Genomic DNA, 20,883 nt, shown 5'->3' with positions numbered 1-20,883 from the left:
AACAGCACCCAAATGGGTCTGATTTTTACAAACACGGATGCGTGTGATCACAGCTCCTCTCCCTTGGGCGTATTCACCTGGTTCCCGCTCCACCTCTACCCCTACCTCGGCCTCCCCCCACACCCCCCATTAGTACAAGACACCTCACAGCCCATGAGACACAGACCACATCCTCTTTTTTAAAAGATTTATTTATTTGAGAGAGAGCACGCGCGAGAGAGAGAGACAGAGAGAGAGAGAGCACAAGCGGGGGGAGGGGCACAGGGAGAAGCCGACTCCCCGCTGAGCAGGGAGCCCAATGCAGGACTCGATCCCAGGACCCTGGGATCATGACCTGAGCCGAAGGCAGACGCTTAACCGACTGAGCCACCCAGGCGCCCCCACGTCCTCTTTCTGAAGGACAAGTGCCACCCCAAGCAGTCACCACCAGGAGCCTGCTGAGCCTGAGCCCGAAGTGGAGACTCTCACACCGCTGACAGGAGCAAAAAATCAAACGACTGATTTGGAAAAGTTGCGCAGTTCTTTAAAAGTGAGATAAATACCCACCACATCTCCCGGGCACTTCACTCCTAGGTATTTGCCAAGAGACACTGAGAGCATGTGGCCATATGAAGAACCACACCCGGATGTTCACAGCGGCTTTATTTGTAAAAACCAAACCCGTGAACAAGGCGATCAGTATCCATCAACAGGATAAACTGTGGTAAATCCACATAATAGGATACTAGTTGGCAATGAAAAAGAACACGCTACCGATACACCCGATAAGCTGAACGAACCTCAAAATCACCACAGTGAGTGGATGAAGCTAGACAAAGAAGGGGTCTGTTGCTACGCGATTTCATTTCTATTAAATTGAAAACACAAACTAACCCACAGTGACAGAAAGCACATCAGTGCAAGCAGATGGGGGCAGGAGGGCTGGGTCATGAAGGGGCACAGGGAAATATGTGGGGAGATAGGCATGTTCAATATCTCGATTGTGGTTTTGTGGGTGTCTCTGTCAAAACTCATCAAATTGTAAACTTTCGATATGTGCAGTGTCTCTTACATAAATCTTAACTCTGAAACTGATGAGTCAAATGTGTACAGAAAGGGCTCTACTGTAAAGTTCACCAGCAATTTTTTAAAAAGATTTATATGAGAAAGTAAGACACAGACAGAGAACACACGCGCACGCACGCACGTGCACAGGGGGAGGGGCAGAGGGAGAGAGAAACAGGAGCAGACTGACTCCCTGCTGAGCAGAGAGCCTGGTTCGGGGCTCGATCTCACAACCCTGAGATCATGACTTGAGCCGAAGTCAAGAGTGGGATACTTAACTGACTGAGCCACCCAGGTGCCCCACCAGCAATTTTCTGGCAATTTTCCAGTAACTGCCCACAACGCTCCATCACATGAGGGTACGGGTCTTGCTAAGCCCGTGAGGACCGTGTGGGTGGGAACTCTCAGGAAGCAGTGCTGCCCAAATCCCCCCACCGAGACAATGCCAGGGAGGAAAGGGGGGGCATAGCCTTCCCAATCACCCCTCACTGAGCCTGCAGCCCCAGGCAGGGTGCTGTGGTCAGCTCCCTGTGGTCAGCTCCCTGCACAGGACGAGAGTCAGGCCCAGAACAGAGTAAGAATCCAGACCATCACCGAATGCCCATGGCAGGAATGCTGTGGACAGAGCCCTGGACGGGAATCAGAGAACCCCATCCTGGAAAGTCAACCACTGCTCAACCCGGGTGAGTCAGCGCCGTTCTCCAGCCCAGGCCCCAGTGGGAAAGAGGGATGGTGCCAGCAGACCCATCCGACCCACACCTGTGGTGAAAAGCAAACCCTGTGCCGAGCTTCCCAAATGGAAAACTGGCCACGCTCTCCCATTAACGCAGCACCAGGACAGTGCCCTGGATTCCAACATGCCGGCTCAGCCACCTCACTTTGTGTGACCCCGGGCGAATTCCTTTGATTCCCAGGGTATCAATTTCTCCCTATTATGCTAATTATAGCCCCAAGGAAAAGTAACTTCTATTTATACGTGTTAAAAATTAACTGCTTGCTAGCATCTCCATTATTAAAATGTCACATAATTCGTGTGGCTTCAAATTAAGAGCTATACTTCCAACCAAAGGTGCTGCAGATTTTCTGGACTTGGGTGAATTTTTTTTTTTTTTTAATATTTTATTTATTTGAGAAACACCAAAGTGAGAGAGATCACAAACGGAGAGCGAGAAGCAGACTCGCCACAGAGAGCCTGATGCGGGGCTTGATCCCATGACCCCAAGATCATGACCTGAGCCAAAGGCAGACGCTTCACCGAATGAGCCACCCAGGCGCCCCTGGACTTGGGTGAATTTTCAATGGCACGCCATCTGGAAGTTGTCCCTGTCCCAGACCACGAACCTGTCACTGCAAGCAGCCAGCCTGCCGTGTCTCCTCCTCGTGCAACCCAAACCGCCACTCAGCATCCCAGCATCACCACACCTCAGCAACGGAGTCAACGTGATCCAGCAGCTTTTATTTTGTTTATAACTTCAGTGATAAATAAAACACTGGGCGTATGAGCTTCCAATCACAAACTGGAACCTGCAGGAGGGGTGCAGACAAGGGGGGAGGCCCCAGTGCCTCTGCAGACCTTGGTCTGATCTGAGAGGCTTCCTTTCTGTTTTATTCAAACCTCATGACCGTGACTCCTGAGTCTGAATGCTACCTTAGCCAGCTCCAGGGTGCAGGGAGATTCAGGGAAGGCTTTAAACTCCAGCTCCTGACCTGTAAAATGAGGGTTCTACCATCTCTGTCCTGGGGGGAACCTGATAAAGGGGCACAAATGCAGGCACACACTCAGTGAACAGCTGGGCTGTCATGGGTTGTACCAGGTGAAGAGAGGGGAAGAAACTGGGGGGGAGGGTGTTCATGAAATGTCTCATAGAAATTTCTGGAATCCGGAGCAGGCGCAGCTGTCAGAGGCGCCTCCAGGCAACGAATGGTGTCATTTACAAGGCAAACCCGGGGCCTGCCCGACTGCTGGAGCAGAGCTGCTCCCCAGGCCCGTGGGGACACCCCTGCACCAGCCTCTTCCCGGAGGCCTGCACAGCGCATAGCGACCTCAGGTAGCTCTTTCTGTCTTCTCTTCCTCAAAACAAGCTCCTAGCTAAGGTCTGGGTGGAGCAGCTTGGGGGTAGGGCGCGGGGGCTCCGGCCAGTGGGCAGCGGTGCTGGGCCCAGCACGCAGGGGTGCTCCCAACCAGCCGGACAGATTCCCAGCAGCTGCTCCATCTGGGGCTTTCCAGGTACAGAAGTTCAGCATGGAAAAAGGCCACAGTGATCGCCAACTAATTTCCCAGAGAAAGAGCAGGAAGGGCTCAGCTAGGCATTGGCCCAGCCCAAGTGACCTGGGAGCCTGGGGCTTTAGAGAGAAAGAAGCAGCAAGTGGCTGTTCCAGCTCCAGCTTCCCTCAAGCTCGGGGGGAGGCTAGAGTCTCGCCTGGGATCACAATGCTCATAGAGAAACCATCAGGAAGACGTACTCTAGTCAACTCCATAAGCAGATGGCTGGGGTCTTGGTCTAACGTGCTGTCCCTTCAGCCCCTCGCCCACCAGCCCTTCCTCCCCATCTCCGCGGAGTGTGCAGGGAGAATGACCAGCACAGACTTGGCTCAGGGAAAACAGACATAAGCGCTAGGCTTGCGTTAGTGGCCCCAAGGCTCGGCGGCCCTGCTCCTGTGGACACAGCCTCTGACAGCTCATCAGGAGTGTCCCCAGAGGCATATTTTCAAACCAACAAAGAAACTCGTGGTCAAATAAACTCAGGTTTCTGATTACAAGTCCTGTTTTTATGTCCAGAAAGCCCCAAAAAGACAATATCATAGTCACCGTAGTTTAAGTCATGTTTTTCAAATATTAGAACCCAAGCTCCAAAAACCCCCCAGTATCTAACAGGAGTTATGTAACAAGAGCCAAGGTAACAGTAACCATGGAAAATGGATCTTCCAAACACAAGATTCTGGAAAAGTTCTCTGCAATTAGCTCTTACATGGTATCTTCCTACAGAATTCTTAGGCAGGGACTGTTTTCAGAATCAACAGGTGGTTGCAGCAGGGTGAGGAACTGTTCTCCGGCGTGAGAAGGTGTAGACCCCCATGCAGACGGTCCACGCGTGTCCCCACCACCCACCCTTCCTGTGAACAAGCCACTGCCAAGGCTGCCGGGCTGCTGTCAGGATAAAACAGGGGATAAACACCCTCATGCATCCACGGACACACACACCAGAGACAGAGGGAGGAGAGGGAAGGATGGATGGGGAGTCCAGCGAGGCAGACGGCCCTGGATCCCTGAGCAGTGGCATTTAAGATAAGGCCTCAGAAACAAGAGGTCTTGCAATACTCGGAGGGTGCCAAGCTGGAAGGAGAATTTGGGATGCCTGTTATGGAAATGACCAGATGAAATGTACCGGCAAGTCTTCTGGAAATGCCTTCCACCATGATAACACATGAACGAGGCTGGAGATCATAAACTGAGCTGGAAGAACCAAAGTACCCCTGTCCCACCGCAGATGACATGTTCAAAAGCTAAGCTTTCCCACACTGTGAGAAAGGAAGGAGTGGGGAGAAAGGGAGGGGCACTTGAGCCACCAACCTTTTCTTCAGAAACTCAACCCCTCGCTGAGTGACAAAGAGGTGACAACCGAGACACATTCTGCCATAAATTCCCCCTAGCTCAAAGCCTGCTCGTGCTGAAGACAGGACTGTGACAAAAGGGAAATTAAAGCCCGAGCTCTGGCTAGAGATTTTGGACACACAGGCCCATTGAAACCGAAATCTGGCATAGAAACAAAGGCAGGACCATGAGCGAAGATGCTGGAAGTCACGGGAATGGGAGAGGAGAGTCCGACTGGCCGGCAGAAGCAAGGCCCACCCGGAGCTGACTCTGCGTGGTGAAGACTTCGAGAGAGGATCCGGGAAGGAATCTGCTGACTCAGTATCCACCCACCCCAGGCCGCCTGGTCGGAGGGCCAGCTCCAGGCAGGATGTGGAGAGCACTACAGGGGGCAGATGAGGAGGAGGCTGGGGACTCCACCGGCCCACTGTAAGGTCACTGCTGGCTCAAGAACAACCCAGAAGACATGCCCCATTTGGGCCCAGTCTGGAGAACAGGAATTTGGGGCTAATCAGGTTCTATAATTAACACTGCAATTAACACTGCAGAGACAGGAATCACACTATAATTCAGCTCCCCCATTCAGGGTCAGGATGACTCCAATTCTGGAGGCAGCTCCCTCAAACTCATGAGCCAGGGAGGTGATTGAGAGCTTAATTAGACTTCTAGGATCTGCCTTAAAACCAGCCGTATAAGTCATACACATAACAGGCGTGTTCATCACACCAGCAGCTTTTAACACATGCCCATCACGGTGACAATGACACACCATCACCAGGTCAGACAGTGGCACACCTGCTTCTTACTGTCTCTGTCTGGGGACCAGAGTGCTGCAGAGCGTGGGGATTATCGTCCACCAGGTTCTAAGTCTGGGGACCAGAGTACTGCAGAGCGTGGGGATTATCGTCCACCAGGTTCTAAGTCTGGGGACCAGAGTGCTGCAGAGCGTGGGGATTATCGTCCACCAGGTTCTAAGTCTGGGGACCAGAGTACTGCAGAGCGTGGGGATTATCGTCCACCAGGTTCTAAGTCTGGGGACCAGAGTACTGCAGAGCGCTGGGATTATCGTCCACCAGGTTCTAAGTCTGGGGACCAGAGTGCTGCAGAGCGTGGGGATTATCGTCCACCAGGTTCTAAGTCTGGGGACCAGAGTGCTGCAGAGCGTGGGGATTATCGTCCACCAGGTTCTAAGTCTGGGGACCAGAGTGCTGCAGAGCGTGGGGATTATCGTCCACCAGGTTCTAAGTCTGGGGACCAGAGTGCTGCAGAGCGTGGGGATTATCGTCCACCAGGTTCTAAGTCTGGGGACCAGAGTACTGCAGAGCGTTGGGATTATCGTCCACCAGGTTCTAAGTCTGGGGACCAGAGTACTGCAGAGCGCTGGGATTATCGTCCACCAGGTTCTAAGTCTGGGGACCAGAGTGCTGCAGAGCGTGGGGATTATCGTCCACCAGGTTCTAAGTCTGGGGACCAGAGTGCTGCAGAGCGCGGGGATTATCGTCCACCAGGTTCTAAGTCTGGGGACCAGAGTGCTGCAGAGCGCGGGGATTATCGTCCACCAGGTTCTAAGTCTGGGGACCAGAGTGCTGCAGAGCGCGGGGATTATCGTCCACCAGGTTCTAAGTCTGGGGACCAGAGTGCTGCAGAGCGCGGGGATTATCGTCCACCAGGTTCTAAGTCTGGGGACCAGAGTACTGCAGAGCGCGGGGATTATCGTCCACCAGGTTCTAAGTCTGGGGACCAGAGTACTGCAGAGCGCGGGGATTATCGTCCACCAGGTTCTAAGTCTGGGGACCAGAGTACTGCAGAGCGCGGGGATTATCGTCGACCAGGTTCTAAGTCTGGGGACCAGAGTACTGCAGAGCGCTGGGATTATCGTCGACCAGGTTCTAAGTCTGGGGACCAGAGTACTGCAGAGCGCTGGGATTATCGTCGACCAGGTTCTAAGTCTGGGGACCAGAGTACTGCAGAGCGCTGGGATTATCGTCGACCAGGTTCTAAGTCTGGGGACCAGAGTACTGCAGAGCGCTGGGATTATCGTCCACCAGGTTCTAAGTCTGGGGACCAGAGTACTGCAGAGCGCTGGGATTATCGTCCACCAGGTTCTAAGTCTGGGGACCAGAGTACTGCAGAGCGCTGGGATTATCGTCCACCAGGTTCTAAGTCTGGGGACCAGAGTACTGCAGAGCGCTGGGATTATCGTCCACCAGGTTCTAAGTCTGGGGACCAGAGTACTGCAGAGCGTGGGGATTATCGTCCACCAGGTTCTAAGTCTGGGGACCAGAGTACTGCAGAGCGTGGGGATTATCGTCGACCAGGTTCTAAGTCTGGGGACCAGAGTACTGCAGAGCGTGGGGATTATCGTCGACCAGGTTCTAAGTCTGGGGACCAGAGTACTGCAGAGCGTGGGGATTATCGTCCACCAGGTTCTAAGTCTGGGGATCAGAGTACTGCAGAGCGTGGGGATTATCGTCGACCAGGTTCTAAGTCTGGGGACCAGAGTACTGCAGAGCGTGGGGATTATCGTCGACCAGGTTCTAAGTCTGGGGACCAGAGTACTGCAGAGCGTGGGGATTATCGTCCACCAGGTTCTAAGTCTGGGGACCAGAGTACTGCAGAGCGTGGGGATTATCGTCCACCAGGTTCTAAGTCTGGGGACCAGAGTACTGCAGAGCGTGGGGATTATCGTCCACCAGGTTCTAAGTCTGGGGACCAGAGTACTGCAGAGCGCTGGGATTATCGTCCACCAGGTTCTAAGTCTGGGGACCAGAGTACTGCAGAGCGCTGGGATTATCGTCCACCAGGTTCTAAGTCTGGGGACCAGAGTACTGCAGAGCGTGGGGATTATCGTCCACCAGGTTCTAAGTCTGGGGACCAGAGTACTGCAGAGCGTGGGGATTATCGTCGACCAGGTTCTTCCGCACGCCCCTGCCCACGCTCAGGTGTTAGAAGGAAGCCTTCAGCAGATGTACCTGCGTCAGTGCTAGTTTTTCTACGTACCACATGGGTTACACACACACAATATGTTTCCTTCCCTTTACTGGATATCGCTCTACTGAGCGAGATTTCACTGAGTTTGTTGGGGGAGGAAACAATTCAACACAAGGCCCTAGGGCAGTCTGGCCTCATCTGACCATCTCCTCCCCACGCTTCCATCCCCACCTCCCCCTCCACCAGACTTGGTCATTTTGGGGAATGAGGAGCAATGGATGGGGCAATAACAGTCACTTCAGAGACAGGAGGAGTCTTGAGATCAAAGTTCAATCCCACAGATTCTAAACTGAAGGCCCAAAGGGACATGTGTGTCCCAAGAATTCCATGCCAAGTCACTGAGGCAGGAGCCTGTCTTGGATCCCCAGGCAAGAGGTGTCTGTCCTCTATAGGCCACAGAGTCACCGCGGCTGTGATCCTCCATGACATCATTCTCCTTCCATGAAGTGATCACAAGTAACTTATTAAACAAGAAAATGCCTGTCTTCCATATCAACACATTGGCTACTCCTAAAACCAAAGTCCTCTGTGCCACCCCACCCCCAAAACCACTGAGGCCCAAAGAGGGGTTGCCCTCCCAAACACACACACTGAAATGGGGAATTCAAGTCAGAGTTCAAGTCAAAGTTTCCTTTTGGGTTCACATCTGAACTGAATCAACATTAACACAACAAAAAGCTGTCCTTCCAAAGCCCAAATTAAACCAACTCCCGAGCAAAATGAGATTCCCTCACATTCGACCCACAGTCAGCACCTCGCCCCCCTCCCCCCGCTGGCGCCGCACCTCGAACCTGACACCCTAACACCCTGACTGGCACCGTTTCCAGAAATCCTTTGGATTCCAAGCCAAAATTGGACGAGCCTTGGAAAACTGCTATCTAGAGAAAAAGCTAGATAACAATCCTCTGGCTGGATAGGGAGATACACAGCACTAACAAGTTAGAGAAGCAAGGCAAAGGGAACAGAACAGTTCCCTCTAAACATTCTTTCAACTCTTCTGTGTGTTTGAAAATTTTCATCACAAGATGCTGAGGAAAAGAAAGCCTCCGCAAGTTGCAGTTAATGTGCAGATTTCGTCAGTTACCCACAAAATGCCTTGTTCGTATGAATCCCAGGCCCTAGACTAGTGGCATATCCCCCCTCCCTAAGCAGACCCAGGATGGGGGGTGCCTGAGACCCCGCAGGTGGGTGAGGGCTCTGTCCACTCGGATGAGCAGTTGCCTCTTACCACACTCTGCTCAACACAAAGCACCCCAATGTTAATACCAGCAAGAGGAGGGGTGCCCGATCTCTGCAGACGAGTAAGACTCTACCACTCTCTGATTCTTTCATCTCTAAGCAGGCAATCTGAGTGCACAGCAACCTGCATCCCATCAGAATGAGGTGGAATTCTAGAAGAACACAGGCTCTTATGTGGAACTCTGGAATTCTGAAGCACCTTCAGGAAAAGCCGCCCACCGAGCACCTCCAGGCATCCCTCGGCGTCCAGGCAGGGCCTTGGGGCCTCGGGGCCTCGGGGCCTCGGGGCCTTGGAGAGAGAAGCACAAACCACACCACCTGCCCATGATTTTAGCTCCACTCAAGATTCTCCTGGCCAGCTGGGAATTTAGGGAAAGAGCATAGGGTTTGGGGACTCTGAAGCAGGGGAAGAAAAAAAAAAAAAAAGCCTGTAGATTTAGACTGTGGACAAAAAGAGATAAGTAACTTTATTCCCCAGCATGAAATGACCAGAAAGGCAAACAGATTGAGAAACCTCAATAAAACTGAAATTTTCTAAATGAAAAAATGGAAGCTGACTTTTTTGCGTGAAAATGGTGAGATTTCTTTGGGCCAAAATGAGAGTTTTCCAAGGCCTCCTGATAGAAGATGAGGGTGCCCTGTCAACAACAGCCCCCCCCATGTCATTAGCTTCCCGCCTTCTGGGGCTCAAACAAGGCATCCTCCAGGAGCCCCCGGGCCTCTTCACAGCACCCTCACTACCTCCCTGGCCCACAGCACACACCTGTCCTGTTTACACATGGCAAATGGCCCATTCACCTCTGTACTCCTGGCACCTGGCTCTACAAATCTGTAGATTCAAGCCATTGGGTGGAAATTATACACATCTAACAGACAGACACAGCCACAGGCTTGGGTAGAGATACGGATGTAAAGATATAAACTCAGATGTACCTATAGATGGACACATCAATCAAGTATCATAGAGTATGCACTCTACACTGCTCTGAAAAAGGCACAGCTGGCCAGGAGACTCCCTGGTTAGCCAAGCAGGACCTCAGGGGCCACCACAGGCCAGGGTCTGTGAGCAACAGCTCAGCCACGTAAGCTCCCCTGTGGACAGAGATGCACACCAGCCATACTCCCGAGAGACTCGTGTCTGGACACCGCAGACACCCACTGAAAGTCTGCAGGGGAGGAAGAGGCCACAATACGTTCCAGATGCCTGCCTCTGGGCCTGTTCCACAGACATATGCAAACCAACCCCACAGGGACGGGGCCCTCTTCCACAAATCCCAGGGAACTGTCATGCATGGCCAAGCAACCCCCCCCCCCCCCCGCCCCACCTCAGGACATCTATAGATGGAATCCCTTCAACAAGGCCCCACTCTTGTGTTCCGAGGATCAAACCTCAGTCTCTCAACCCCCTCCCTCCAACCTAAGGCTCCCAGGCCACTGCAGGCCTGCACCTCCCTGACCATCCCGTGGGGCCTGTCTCTGTGTTCCCACCTTCCCCCATAACAGCCTGGATGTGGTTCCCAGTTTTGAGCCCTCCCTGCCCGTCCCCACTACTGCAGCCACCAACACTCCCTCTAGCTCGCAGGGCCACAGCTGAGCATCACGGTGCTCCCCTCCCCAAACAGAAATCCATACTCAATAGTCTCCCACTCCCCAATAAAGGTGCTCCTGACCTGCTCTCTGGGGCCTGCAAGGCTCTTTTCCATCACCCAGGACTCCTTGGTTCTCTGTAGGCTGAGGATTCAGTCCAGGTGTGTCAGTCCCGTTACCCACCAGCCGGAAAGCCCTCCACTGCCTGATTCCTACCGAGCTTCCAAGTGGGGTTAATCCCACTCCCTGCAAGGCAGCCATCGCTCTCCCACATGGCCTCGAACTACTGTGGCGGGTTATCTCAGTTTGTATTCCTGTGGCCTCCTGAGCTAGATCTGAAGTGTGCTGGGAGAAGGACTCAGGTCCCACACATCTGCCTACCCTCCCCCACCCCAGATTTAAAAACTGCCTTTCACCCCCATTGTAGGTGCTCAATAAAACCTTGCCTATTGATTCTCACACTAGCCACTTCCCATGCTAAGCAGGGAAGATAAACACAGCCCTCCCACCCCCATCCCTCAAAATAAACATTTGCTTGTGTGAAGCCACTGGAGAAGATCTCACACACGCACACACCCTTCCATCCTTATGATCTCCCAGGTTTGGCCTCAGTCAGGGTGGCCTTTGTGGAGGAGGATGGGCAGCTCCAGGACACAAGAGAAGGAACAAAGAGAATAACCCCTTGAGAGTAACAGAGTTGGCAACACTTAGCTTTTTTTTCTTTCCTGTCCTGCACATAATTGCTACAGACAACAGAAACTGAGAAGTGCTAATATGTAACTATAAGACCACAGAACAGCTTAGGCCCAGAGTGGAAAATGAGTTTCCTTTCAAATGCCAACACAGATCCAAAGGTTATCTAACACCCAGGATGGGGGTGGTGAGATGGATTCTGGACCGGGCTGGGATCCTCTGGAAAGAGTACCCCAACTGATTACTGATTTGCCAAGAGCCAGGAAGAGCCCAAAGGGGCCCGTTCCAGCCTCAGGGGAACTGTGCCATCCACGTTTTAAAGAGAAGTACTTCCCGGTGAAGGATTTCACTCACACAGCTCCCTTTACAGAGCTGTAATTATTCAACTAACAAGGATTTAACAGTCCACCGAAAAATCCTTAAGTCTAAGACAGTGCCAGAAATTAGCCACTTAAATATTTATGAACAAACAATGCAGAGAATTAAAATCAAAGGAGGAAGGCAGTCCCTAAGCCACATGAACTGAACCTTGAACAGCAATGAAAGGTCTCTCCAGATAGGGGCTGCCCACCCACCAGATAGACTGGTTTCATGATTGGTTGTATCCACACAGGTAACACCACACAGCTCTCCACGCCCAGGCACCTGACAGGAACCAAAAGACAGGTATGAGAATGTGCTCAGCGGCGCTGTTCGTAGCGGCCGAAAACAGGAAACCATGCAAACGCCCATCAATGGTAGAACACACAAATAAACAGAGGCAACATCCTCTAACTACACACAACCCAGACCCCAGACAGGTCCTGGCTGTGCCAATCACCTTGTTTCTTGATCTGAATGCTGGTTACACACAGGTCCTCGGTCTGTGAAAACCTCCTCCCTAATGACTTCGGCATCTTTCTGTATTTATGCTCTAGGTGAAAAAAGAGCTCAAAAAAAATTCGGGAGTTTGAAGTGGTCGCAATCCCAGCAATCCCAAACTCGAAATAATAACCCATGGACAATCAGAGACCCAGACGTGATTGTTGACCCAAAATTGAAACAATGCTCTTGTTTGTCTGAAATCAGGTTCACCAGCCCGCACTACCAGCAGCCGTGTTAGAACAGAGAGGGAATCGCGGCTCACAGCAGCACCCCAGATCCTTAAAAACAACCACAAAGGGTGGGTAGGCAGGCTTCGGGAAAGTGCCCTCCCTGGAAAATATGCCAACTCTCCCCTCACAGAAAATGACAATTGGAAACACAAACAGCTGAATCTCAGGGCCATCAGCTCTCTCCAAATCAATTTTCATTACCGAAACCAGCAAGTAATTAGCTCACCTGCAATACCAAATCTTGCTGAAGGCCACCACCCGCCCTCATGCAGAGAGCACGCTTCTGGCCTCGTACTTAAGAAGTAAAAACTCTGCCAGGAACCTAAGGTGGGTCTTGTTTTGTCGAAGGTGTTGATTAAAAAAAAAAATTCTAACTTCTTCTTTTCCTCGATACTGTTGTCCCCTGTCAACCAAAACTCTTCGAACTTAAACTAAACTGACTTCCTAAAGATGCTCATCTCCCCTGAAGACTATTATCTGGGAACATGGTAACCGTAGCTTCGGTGAGCTGGAAATCAACATGGTTCTGTTTGCGAGAGCCTGTCGAATGTTGACATTTCTAAGACCAAACATAAATCGTTTGTGAACATGGCCGGTAATTATTTGAATTCTTCTCCCAGAACCACGAAAAGTGTTTCCCACCCTTAAAAAATAAAAAATAAAAAGCTGCTTCTAAACCACGATGCTAATGACAAGCAGACGGCATGAGCAGCTTTAAAGATGAGACAGTTGCTTGTGTAGAAACACTGTACAAATACTCCAACACTGCAGCCCAAAAAAAGACAATCCCCACCAAACAGCGGGAGAAGTGTGAAATTTGCAAATGAGGCCCTGGTTAAACAAAAACACCAATCTGTTCCCAGGCAGCTCAGGGTGGCCACCTGTTCCGGGCCGGTGGCAAGTTCTGATTACCAGTGGAAGAAACAATATCTGAGGGATGACAGCCCCCTCCTGGGCCCGGGTCCCCACCCTCCAGCTTATATTTAGCCTGCCCTTTATGGAAAATGTTCCGGCCTCGCACACAGATAAAACTATTTGGCTGGTTACTCAAAGGGTCCATTAACAACCTCTTCTGGCGGGAGTGGTACTGCTCTCCTTCCCTCACAACCCCCAGAGGCAACCAAGACACCCCCTTTCAGGCGTTGGGCAGTTGTGAGCAGGAGCACAGGGAGGTTGGATGGATTGGACCCAAACTACCCTGCCCCTGGATGGGTCATCACTGCATCTTGAGAAAGTAACTCCACTCGCAGCCCTGCGTGCGGGCTTCCCACACCATAAGGCAAGAACCCAAAATCCCTCTCAGCCCCTCAGAAGCACAGAACTCCTGGAAGAAGGGGGCCCACGGCGGCACATACAAAGCCTGGCCCTCATCCCCTGAACAGAAATAACAGATGCTGCAGAGACTGCAGATTAACATCTGTAGAGTGCATTCTGCTCCTCAGAGAGAGGTACTTAACAAAGGGAAGGAATTATGTAGTTAAGCACCAGATCAGAACCCCGAACCCTGGATTTTAAAAATAACTAAGTCTGATCCGCTTTGCCAAACTCAATCACTTAAGCAAAGGACTCAAAGGATCTGCAGTGTTGAGAAGAGGGGGTGCGGGGGCGCACAGGTTTGTTTGAATGTTAAGAAACATGAGACAAGACCAAATCAGTAGTTAAAACGAGCCAGAGCGAGACTCACAAACTATAAACACCTGCAGGGTACACAGGAAAAAAGAAAGGATGCAAACTAAGGGATTTTAGTCTTAACCAAATAAAAAGTCTGGTTTGGACCAAAAAAAAAAAAAAACAAAACAAACACAGAGGTGGTAGTAACAGGGCCACAGGTTTTGTTGTGAAGGTTCCTGCAGCTGCTCGAGCTGCTTCTCCCTTCTGAGTCACTTACTTCAGGCTCCCTGTCAGCCCTCCCAGGCTGCTAATAACACACAGTTCGCCTCCTTCACTCAAATGCTTTTTTAGCTCCACGCCAGTGATAACAAAACATTATCATCTGACAAATGATCATATCAAGTGAATACTGAAGAACCCCTTCTAAAGACACGGGAGACTCCATGAAATATCAACAATCTCCAAAAGACTGGAAGGAAAGTGCACAGAACAACAGACTGGGACTTAAAGCTGGTCTTAACTCCCTACAGGATCCCTTTGATCATGTCCACCCCTCATCTGACCACTTCCCTCACGGGGCACTCGGCATTGTGGACGTAAAGTGAACACAGATGTGAACCCATTCGAACCTGGATTTAAATCCCTCCTCCACAATGTTTAAGCTGTGTGGCCCGAAGCAACCCCCCGGCAGCCAGCCCTTACCTGTCACCTGCGTGGAAGAATGCGAGCCCGAGAGCGGGCCCAAAGATGCCCTTCCCGATGGAGCTCCTCCACCCACAGCAACCCTTCTCAAAGTGCGGTCCCTGGACCAGCAGCATTGGCAGCCTCTGGAAACTCGTTCAAAAAGCACATTCTTGGGCCCCACTCCAGACCTAAAGAACTAGAAACTCGGGGGCTGGGGACCAGCAGTCTGCTTTCCTCCATGTAATCTGATTGCACGTTAACTCTGAGAACCACAGATCTCAATGCTACATTGAAGATACATCACGTCAGTCACCTACATCAGAAATTCACTCACACCCGTCACAAAGAAACGCCCTCATTTTGCAGACAGCCTGGCTGCAAAAGGTTCTAGGATTCAGCAAGCAGATCCTCCTCCCCTTCCCCTACACAAGCTAAAGAAATTTCATTTCCACCCCAAACATCACATGGTGTTTAGTATCTACCCGAGCTAAAACCCATCAGATCCAAAAGGTGCCCAGCCCTAACATCTGCACTCTTGTGACAAGTTTCAAAATGCCCTCAGCTTCTGCCAGAGGATAAACACTATTTATATTACCAATGAGGAGCAAGAAGACTCAAACTCTAGAGAAAATGTTAGCCCCTCTGTCAAGTGAGCCAGTCAACAAACAATTCCTGGGCATCCTCCAAGGGCCAGACGTAACACTGAGTCCCTGAGGACAAAAAAAATGGACAGGACCTTATTTCTGCCCTCAGAAAGCTCTCAGTCCTTCAGGCTAGAGATGAGCTGAAGGACACAGAGCAGGCAGGCCATAATTCTGCCTGGGAGAGGTAGGGGAAGACAGTGCCATCAGCCGGGCCGGATGGGACATCTGGATTGTGGGGGAGCTGGAGGCTGGGAAGGTATGAAATTTAACCTGGAAGCAAGGAACAGTCAACTGGGAATTATTTTTAAGGAAGAAACTGCAACATTTATATCAATAACTAAAAGGCCCCATACCTGCACCCTTTGACTAAACCTTAAATATTAGGAATTCAGTCGCTAATGGCAAAGAAAAATTATGCTCCTCCATGGCAGGAAGAAGGTATTTGTTCCCTAGACAGGTACACATGCAACAACCAGATTCAATAATTTCCTGTATGAAAACCAACTCTTACAAGTTTTGCCATGGTAAGCAACTTCAGAGAGAACATAATACTCCCAGTTACCTGCATCATTCTCAAACCCTTCTCATCTTGGGTAAAGGCAACCCATGCTTGGGGTGGTGGCACATACAGCCTGTGGAAGCCATGAATAACCAGGAGCTCCACTCTGTCTCACTAGGAGCTACAGAGCCAGCGCTGAGGTCAGGCCAACCCAGGTCAACTCTCTTGGGCAAGTCTCCTACACTTTCGGGACCTCAGAGGTGACGTCTATGTCATGGGATCACTGCAGGATGAACTGAGACAACGCAGGGAAAGCACTTAGCACTCTGCTGTACACAGATGCTCAGCAATGCAGCTGGATCATGGGACCAGGTGGCCCCTTACCCCACCTTCCAGGTCCCCCACTGCAGGGGCCCAGCCCTAGAATCCCCTGTCAAAGTGCCCTTTCCAGAGGCGCCAGGCAGACCCTTCCGGCTAAGGAAAGGGCTCTCGTGCCTCTCCAGAGGAAGCCACACAAACCACCAGTGGGGCCAGTGGGGAGCCTGGTTCCCCTAATCTGCCACCTGGTGAGGGTGGAGGCATGAAAGCTGGCTGGGGGCTCAACCACTGCCCCAGCGAATGAACCCACTGCCCTGTTATTCCCACCACCAGTTCTGCTGCCAGCAAGCTGAATTACAACGTGCAATTTGCAAACAGAGGCATTATCCCTAAGAGAAAAACAAGCTTTATTTAACAAGAAAGGCAGCTGACTCATTTACCTCAGACCCATCAACCCCAGACAGACTTTTTAAAAGAGAACCAAAGGGGGAAACCCAGACAAGTTGTCCACACTGGAAGCAGCGGATCCCAGACTCGTGTCTGGGTATGGAGAACATCCATGCTACACAGCTACGTTTCAGAGCATGCCACACCCCTGTGGGATACCCCAGAAATCTAACCAGGTAAATCTGAAAACCACCAGCAACGCTTCCTTAAAATCCAGAGACTTAGGAGAAAAAATAAATCTCTCAAAGTCTGAAATAAAAATTTGAAAAAAATACTTTTTATGAGTTAATATTTTAAAACAAAAAGAAAATCACACTTCCCAGGCCTGCAAACAGGGTCCACATACCCACTCTTATACACAGTTCAGCCCATCACTAAGAGATTTTCCAATCCAGACCCACTTAGAATCACTCTGAAATGAGCTTTGAAAGGATGTAAGCCAAACATCCTTTGACAAGGCCACTCCTCATGCCAACAGTAAAAATTCTTGAAAACACCAAAAAAATAGGAAAATTTTAAATAAATTATAGCACAGCCAAGTTCTGGGTTATTATGCCAACATAAGAAATTGTATCTCCAAAATTTTTTGTAACATTGAAAAGTGCTGACAATATGCTAATCAACAAACTTTGTAAATATGAATCCAACTTTATATATGTACCCACAGAAGCAGGGGGAGGCCTAGCTGGATAGCCTCTGAAATGCAAACTGTTCTCTGTTTGGTGGGACAAATGATTTTTAAACTATCTGCTATGATGTGCACAGGCTTTCCTGATTGGAAATGGTTCTATTTTAAAATTCAGACTTATATTTGGCTGCTGTGTCATCCTGACCTGCAAGGTGCTCGAGCGGGGCAGACCTGTGTATGTCTGAGTTACTATAATGCTCCGGGCACGTGCTCACTTACAGCTCCGAACAACGACTGCAGTCTCTGTACCCCACGGCCACGCTCTTGGTTTCCATATGAGTGAATAACCCACATGCGGCACAGTTACACAAAATTGTTTCTGCACAGTGTTCTTTTCATAGCAAAAATGTCACCCTGACACAACTGAGCAATCCTCTCAATTTCCAAAACATCAACAGTATAGACATAAATCCCAGCCAATATCTTAAAGTTGGCACAGAGGGAGAAGACATTTCATTATCACAAATGAATTTACCTTTCATTAGAAGGGGCAGTGTAAGGTGCTTTGGGAGGTACAGACCTAGGCTTTCCATTCAAACAATCCTCTGGTTCAGACCAGACTCTGCATGACCTCAGTCAAATGTTCAGGAGGTCATTATCCCTCCCTGAACTGCCATCCTTTACAAAAGGAAGATAATGAAGCTGGCCCACATTCTCACGGGGTTGGTACAGCCACACAATGACATGATGAACACAAGAGTATTTCTGCTAAAGTTCTATACAAATGAAAGGTGGTATCATTGCCACAGTAGAGCAAAGAACAGAAACGTATCTGAATGGTTCATTAACAGCCAAACACAACACAGACATTCCTTTTTCTAACAGAAAAATAATAGCATCATCAAAGCCCCAAATAGGATTCATTCACTGATTCTGAGTCTTATTAAAAATGACAAGGATTCCAGCCAAGAAAGGGCTTAACTTGTCACATGGTAAAGGCAGACATCAAGCTACCAAAAACCATCATCTAGGAACCACATAATATTTTTTTTAAGAGAGAAAAAAAAAAGAAAAAAAAAATGTAACCACATCCTCTTGCTAGAAAGTCAGATTGCTTTGCTGAAGTGCTCGAGACCCCAGAGCTGGGCTTCCCGAATGAGAAATGAAAACGAGGCGTCATGAATCATACTCAGCTAGAGGTGCTCTTGGCCAGGTGCATTCAATACTTGCCACTAGCTTTCAAAGTGTTTCATCAGACTTCTGTGGATACAGCCAGAGAACAGCAAAGAGACAAGGGAAACAGGCACAGTGCCCCTTTCACGTTGACCACAACAAAGCCAGCGCTCAGGCTCTGGAGGAACCTTCATGCAACGTCACCCAGCCATCAGCAGATGCGCGCAGGTCCCATGGCCTCCCACAAGTCCTGTCGGAAGTACACGGGGACTCTAGCTCTCAAGGAATCTGGAAGCATCTTAAATTGCCAACAAGGTGGCCAGGTGCTCTGACAGCCAGGTCCCACACAGGCTGGAGCACTGCTCAGACCCTCCCAGGGAATCAGCAAGTCCCCTATGGATGCAGGTGGCCAATCGGCAGCCTGGCCGGGACGTGGTTCAAGTCCATGGGACTGACAAATGCCAAGAGGATCAGCACCACAACATCCACCTTCCCCATCTAACTGGCCAAGTGTCAAACCAAGACGCTTTGGGGTTAGTAGTTCAGACTGCGTGGTGCCAAAGCAAAGCCTTCCTGTGGCCGATGCCGTCACAGATGGAGGGGAGCTGGGTGACTGCCTGTACCCAGGCTTTTGGACAAACTCCTGCCAGGCCTTGGAACATTCTCAGTGTTCCTCAACAGCGGCCCCAGTGGCTTTGGTTAGGACAGTCTGTACCATGGCCCACCCTGCAGGCCTTGTACCACCTCTGGCAACAGAGAGGAAAAACTGCTGATTTGAGTGTGGCAGGGGTAGAACTCCACACTCCACACTGACATCCCACCTTGTCCCCCAGATCTTGGTGGGGCCAAAGGGACAGACCAAGGAGACAATCCAGAAACCCACTAGCAGAGAAATAAGAGCCACTCATAATCCCAAGGGACCACAGGCCCGAGAGAGGCAGAACTCTGCAGCACCTCTCCTGCAGGCTCACAGCCTCGCTGGACAAGCTGAAAGGGCAGGGGGCCTCTGGGCCTGTGAAAGTGAGACCCTGAGGCTGAGGAATCCCCTGTCCTCCCGGCTCTGCTTCTAATTTGGCCCAAGACTTTTGGTAGAAAACACCCTACGGAGACTACTAGCCTTTGCACAGAGGCAGGTGGACAGGCACGAGGACACGACACAGCCTGCAGCCCGGGCTGGCTGTCTGCATGGGCTCAATGAAGCTGCCTCCACCGGGCCCCCTGAATTGGGCAAAGACACGAAGGGGGCGGCCCTGCCCCGCCTAAACACGCTGGCCTGAGCCCCCAGCCCAGCAGCTGCACTTCCCAAAACGTCTGTCAACATCTAGCAAGACGCCTGGCCTGGTAACCTGTCACGGGTCCGGTGGCACCAACCCCTCCAGCTGCCCCCGGGCATCGGCTGGGCCGGGTCACTAGGACGGCCCGGAACGCGGCAGCATCGAGCCACCTTCACACAGGAGAGACTCCACTGCCCATTATCAAATTAACGCTGCCGGCCCATCTTCCCCGGCAGAGCTTGCGGCACCCTCGGCCTCCCCCTCCGCCGTCGCCCGGCCTTGCAGGACATGAAGCACCGCAAAGCTCCCTCCGCGGGGCAGCCGCGTGCCACGGCCCGGCGCGTGTGTACACACGCACGCACACACGCGCGCGTGCCCCGCCGCGCCGGGGGCGCCCGCTCCCCCGCGCTTTCCAGAAGCCCCGCGGCGGCCCGGCCCTCACCTTCGATGGCGATGACGTGCTCCCGGATCTGGTTCTGCAGCACCGGCTCCTCCACGCGCTCCAGCAGCTCGTAGATGGAGTAGATGTTGGGGTGGACCGACTCGAAGCGCTGGATCTCGGCCCGGATGGCAGCCGAGTTGGCCAGCTGCTGCTGGTAGTTCATGGTGCAGGCGCCGCGCCCGGAGCCGCGCGCCCCCCGCCGCCGCCGCCGCCCCGCGCCCCGGGGCCCGCGGGCCGCCGAGCCCGGGGCGCCGCAACCCCCGGGGAGCCGGGCCCGCCGGCGGCGGGCGGAGGAGGCGCGAGAAGAAAGGAGCGGGCGGAGCAGGCGCGGGGCCGGCCCGCGGACTCAGTTCATGGCCGGGACGCGCGGCCGGCGAGCGAGCGGGCCCCGGCGCCCCGGGTCAGCGGGCCCCCATGGAGCGCGCCGCGGCGGGCGCGGCCGGCCCCGGAGGAGGCTCGCTCGGGCGCCTTCCTGCGCCTCAGCCGCCTTCCACCCCTAGGCGCTGCCCCGCTGAGCAGCCATTAAAGCCAGGCAGCCGCCGCGCTCCGAGCGCCGGGGCCGAGGGCCGGCCCTCGGGCAGTGGCCGCGCCGCTCCGAGCGCCCGGCCGCGGCGTGGGTCCGCGCGCTGCGTGCTGCGCCGCCCGGCGCGCCGGGGCCCCCGCGCCGCGCCTGCCGTGCGCCGCCCGCCGAGCCGGGACCGAGCCGCAGGCGCCGCACAAGCCGCGGAGCCCGCTCCGAGCGCCGCCCGCCGCCTGCCCGGCCGGCCCCCTCCCTGGCACGCAGGGCTCCGGCCCACGTCGGCCCCGCCTCCGCCCGCGCCCCTCCCGCCCGCGCGCTCGCCGCCCTCCGGCCGCCGCCGCTGCGTCCTCCGCGGCGCTTCCCAGCGCGCCGGATCCCGGGGAATTGCGCCAGGCTCCGCCCC

General features: G+C 52.5%; 1 protein-coding gene across 5 annotated transcripts in view; it reads right to left on the bottom strand.

The window, feature by feature from the left end:
- AGAP1 (ArfGAP with GTPase domain, ankyrin repeat and PH domain 1) overlaps nt 1-20,577 on the bottom strand; it is a 524,718-nt gene extending 504,141 nt beyond the window's left edge. For 2 of the 5 annotated variants that reach the window (XM_078071496.1, XM_078071497.1), the window contains exon 1: nt 19,961-20,577. In XM_078071496.1, coding sequence (XP_077927622.1) covers nt 19,961-20,123 — 163 coding nt within the window. In that variant the 5' untranslated portion in view covers nt 20,124-20,577. The remainder of the gene's footprint in view (nt 1-19,960) is intronic. The other 3 variants (XM_078071498.1, XM_078071500.1, XM_078071499.1) reach the window with 3 other exon arrangements.
- Between the last annotated feature and the right edge of the window lie 306 nt (nt 20,578-20,883).

The sequence above is a fragment of the Halichoerus grypus genome, chromosome 4 (genome assembly GCF_964656455.1).
Source record: "Halichoerus grypus chromosome 4, mHalGry1.hap1.1, whole genome shotgun sequence".
In the NCBI taxonomy this organism is placed as follows: Eukaryota; Metazoa; Chordata; class Mammalia; order Carnivora; family Phocidae; genus Halichoerus; species Halichoerus grypus.
Note: the sequence above shows the minus strand (reverse complement) of the source record. Positions and strands in the feature narration are given on the sequence as shown.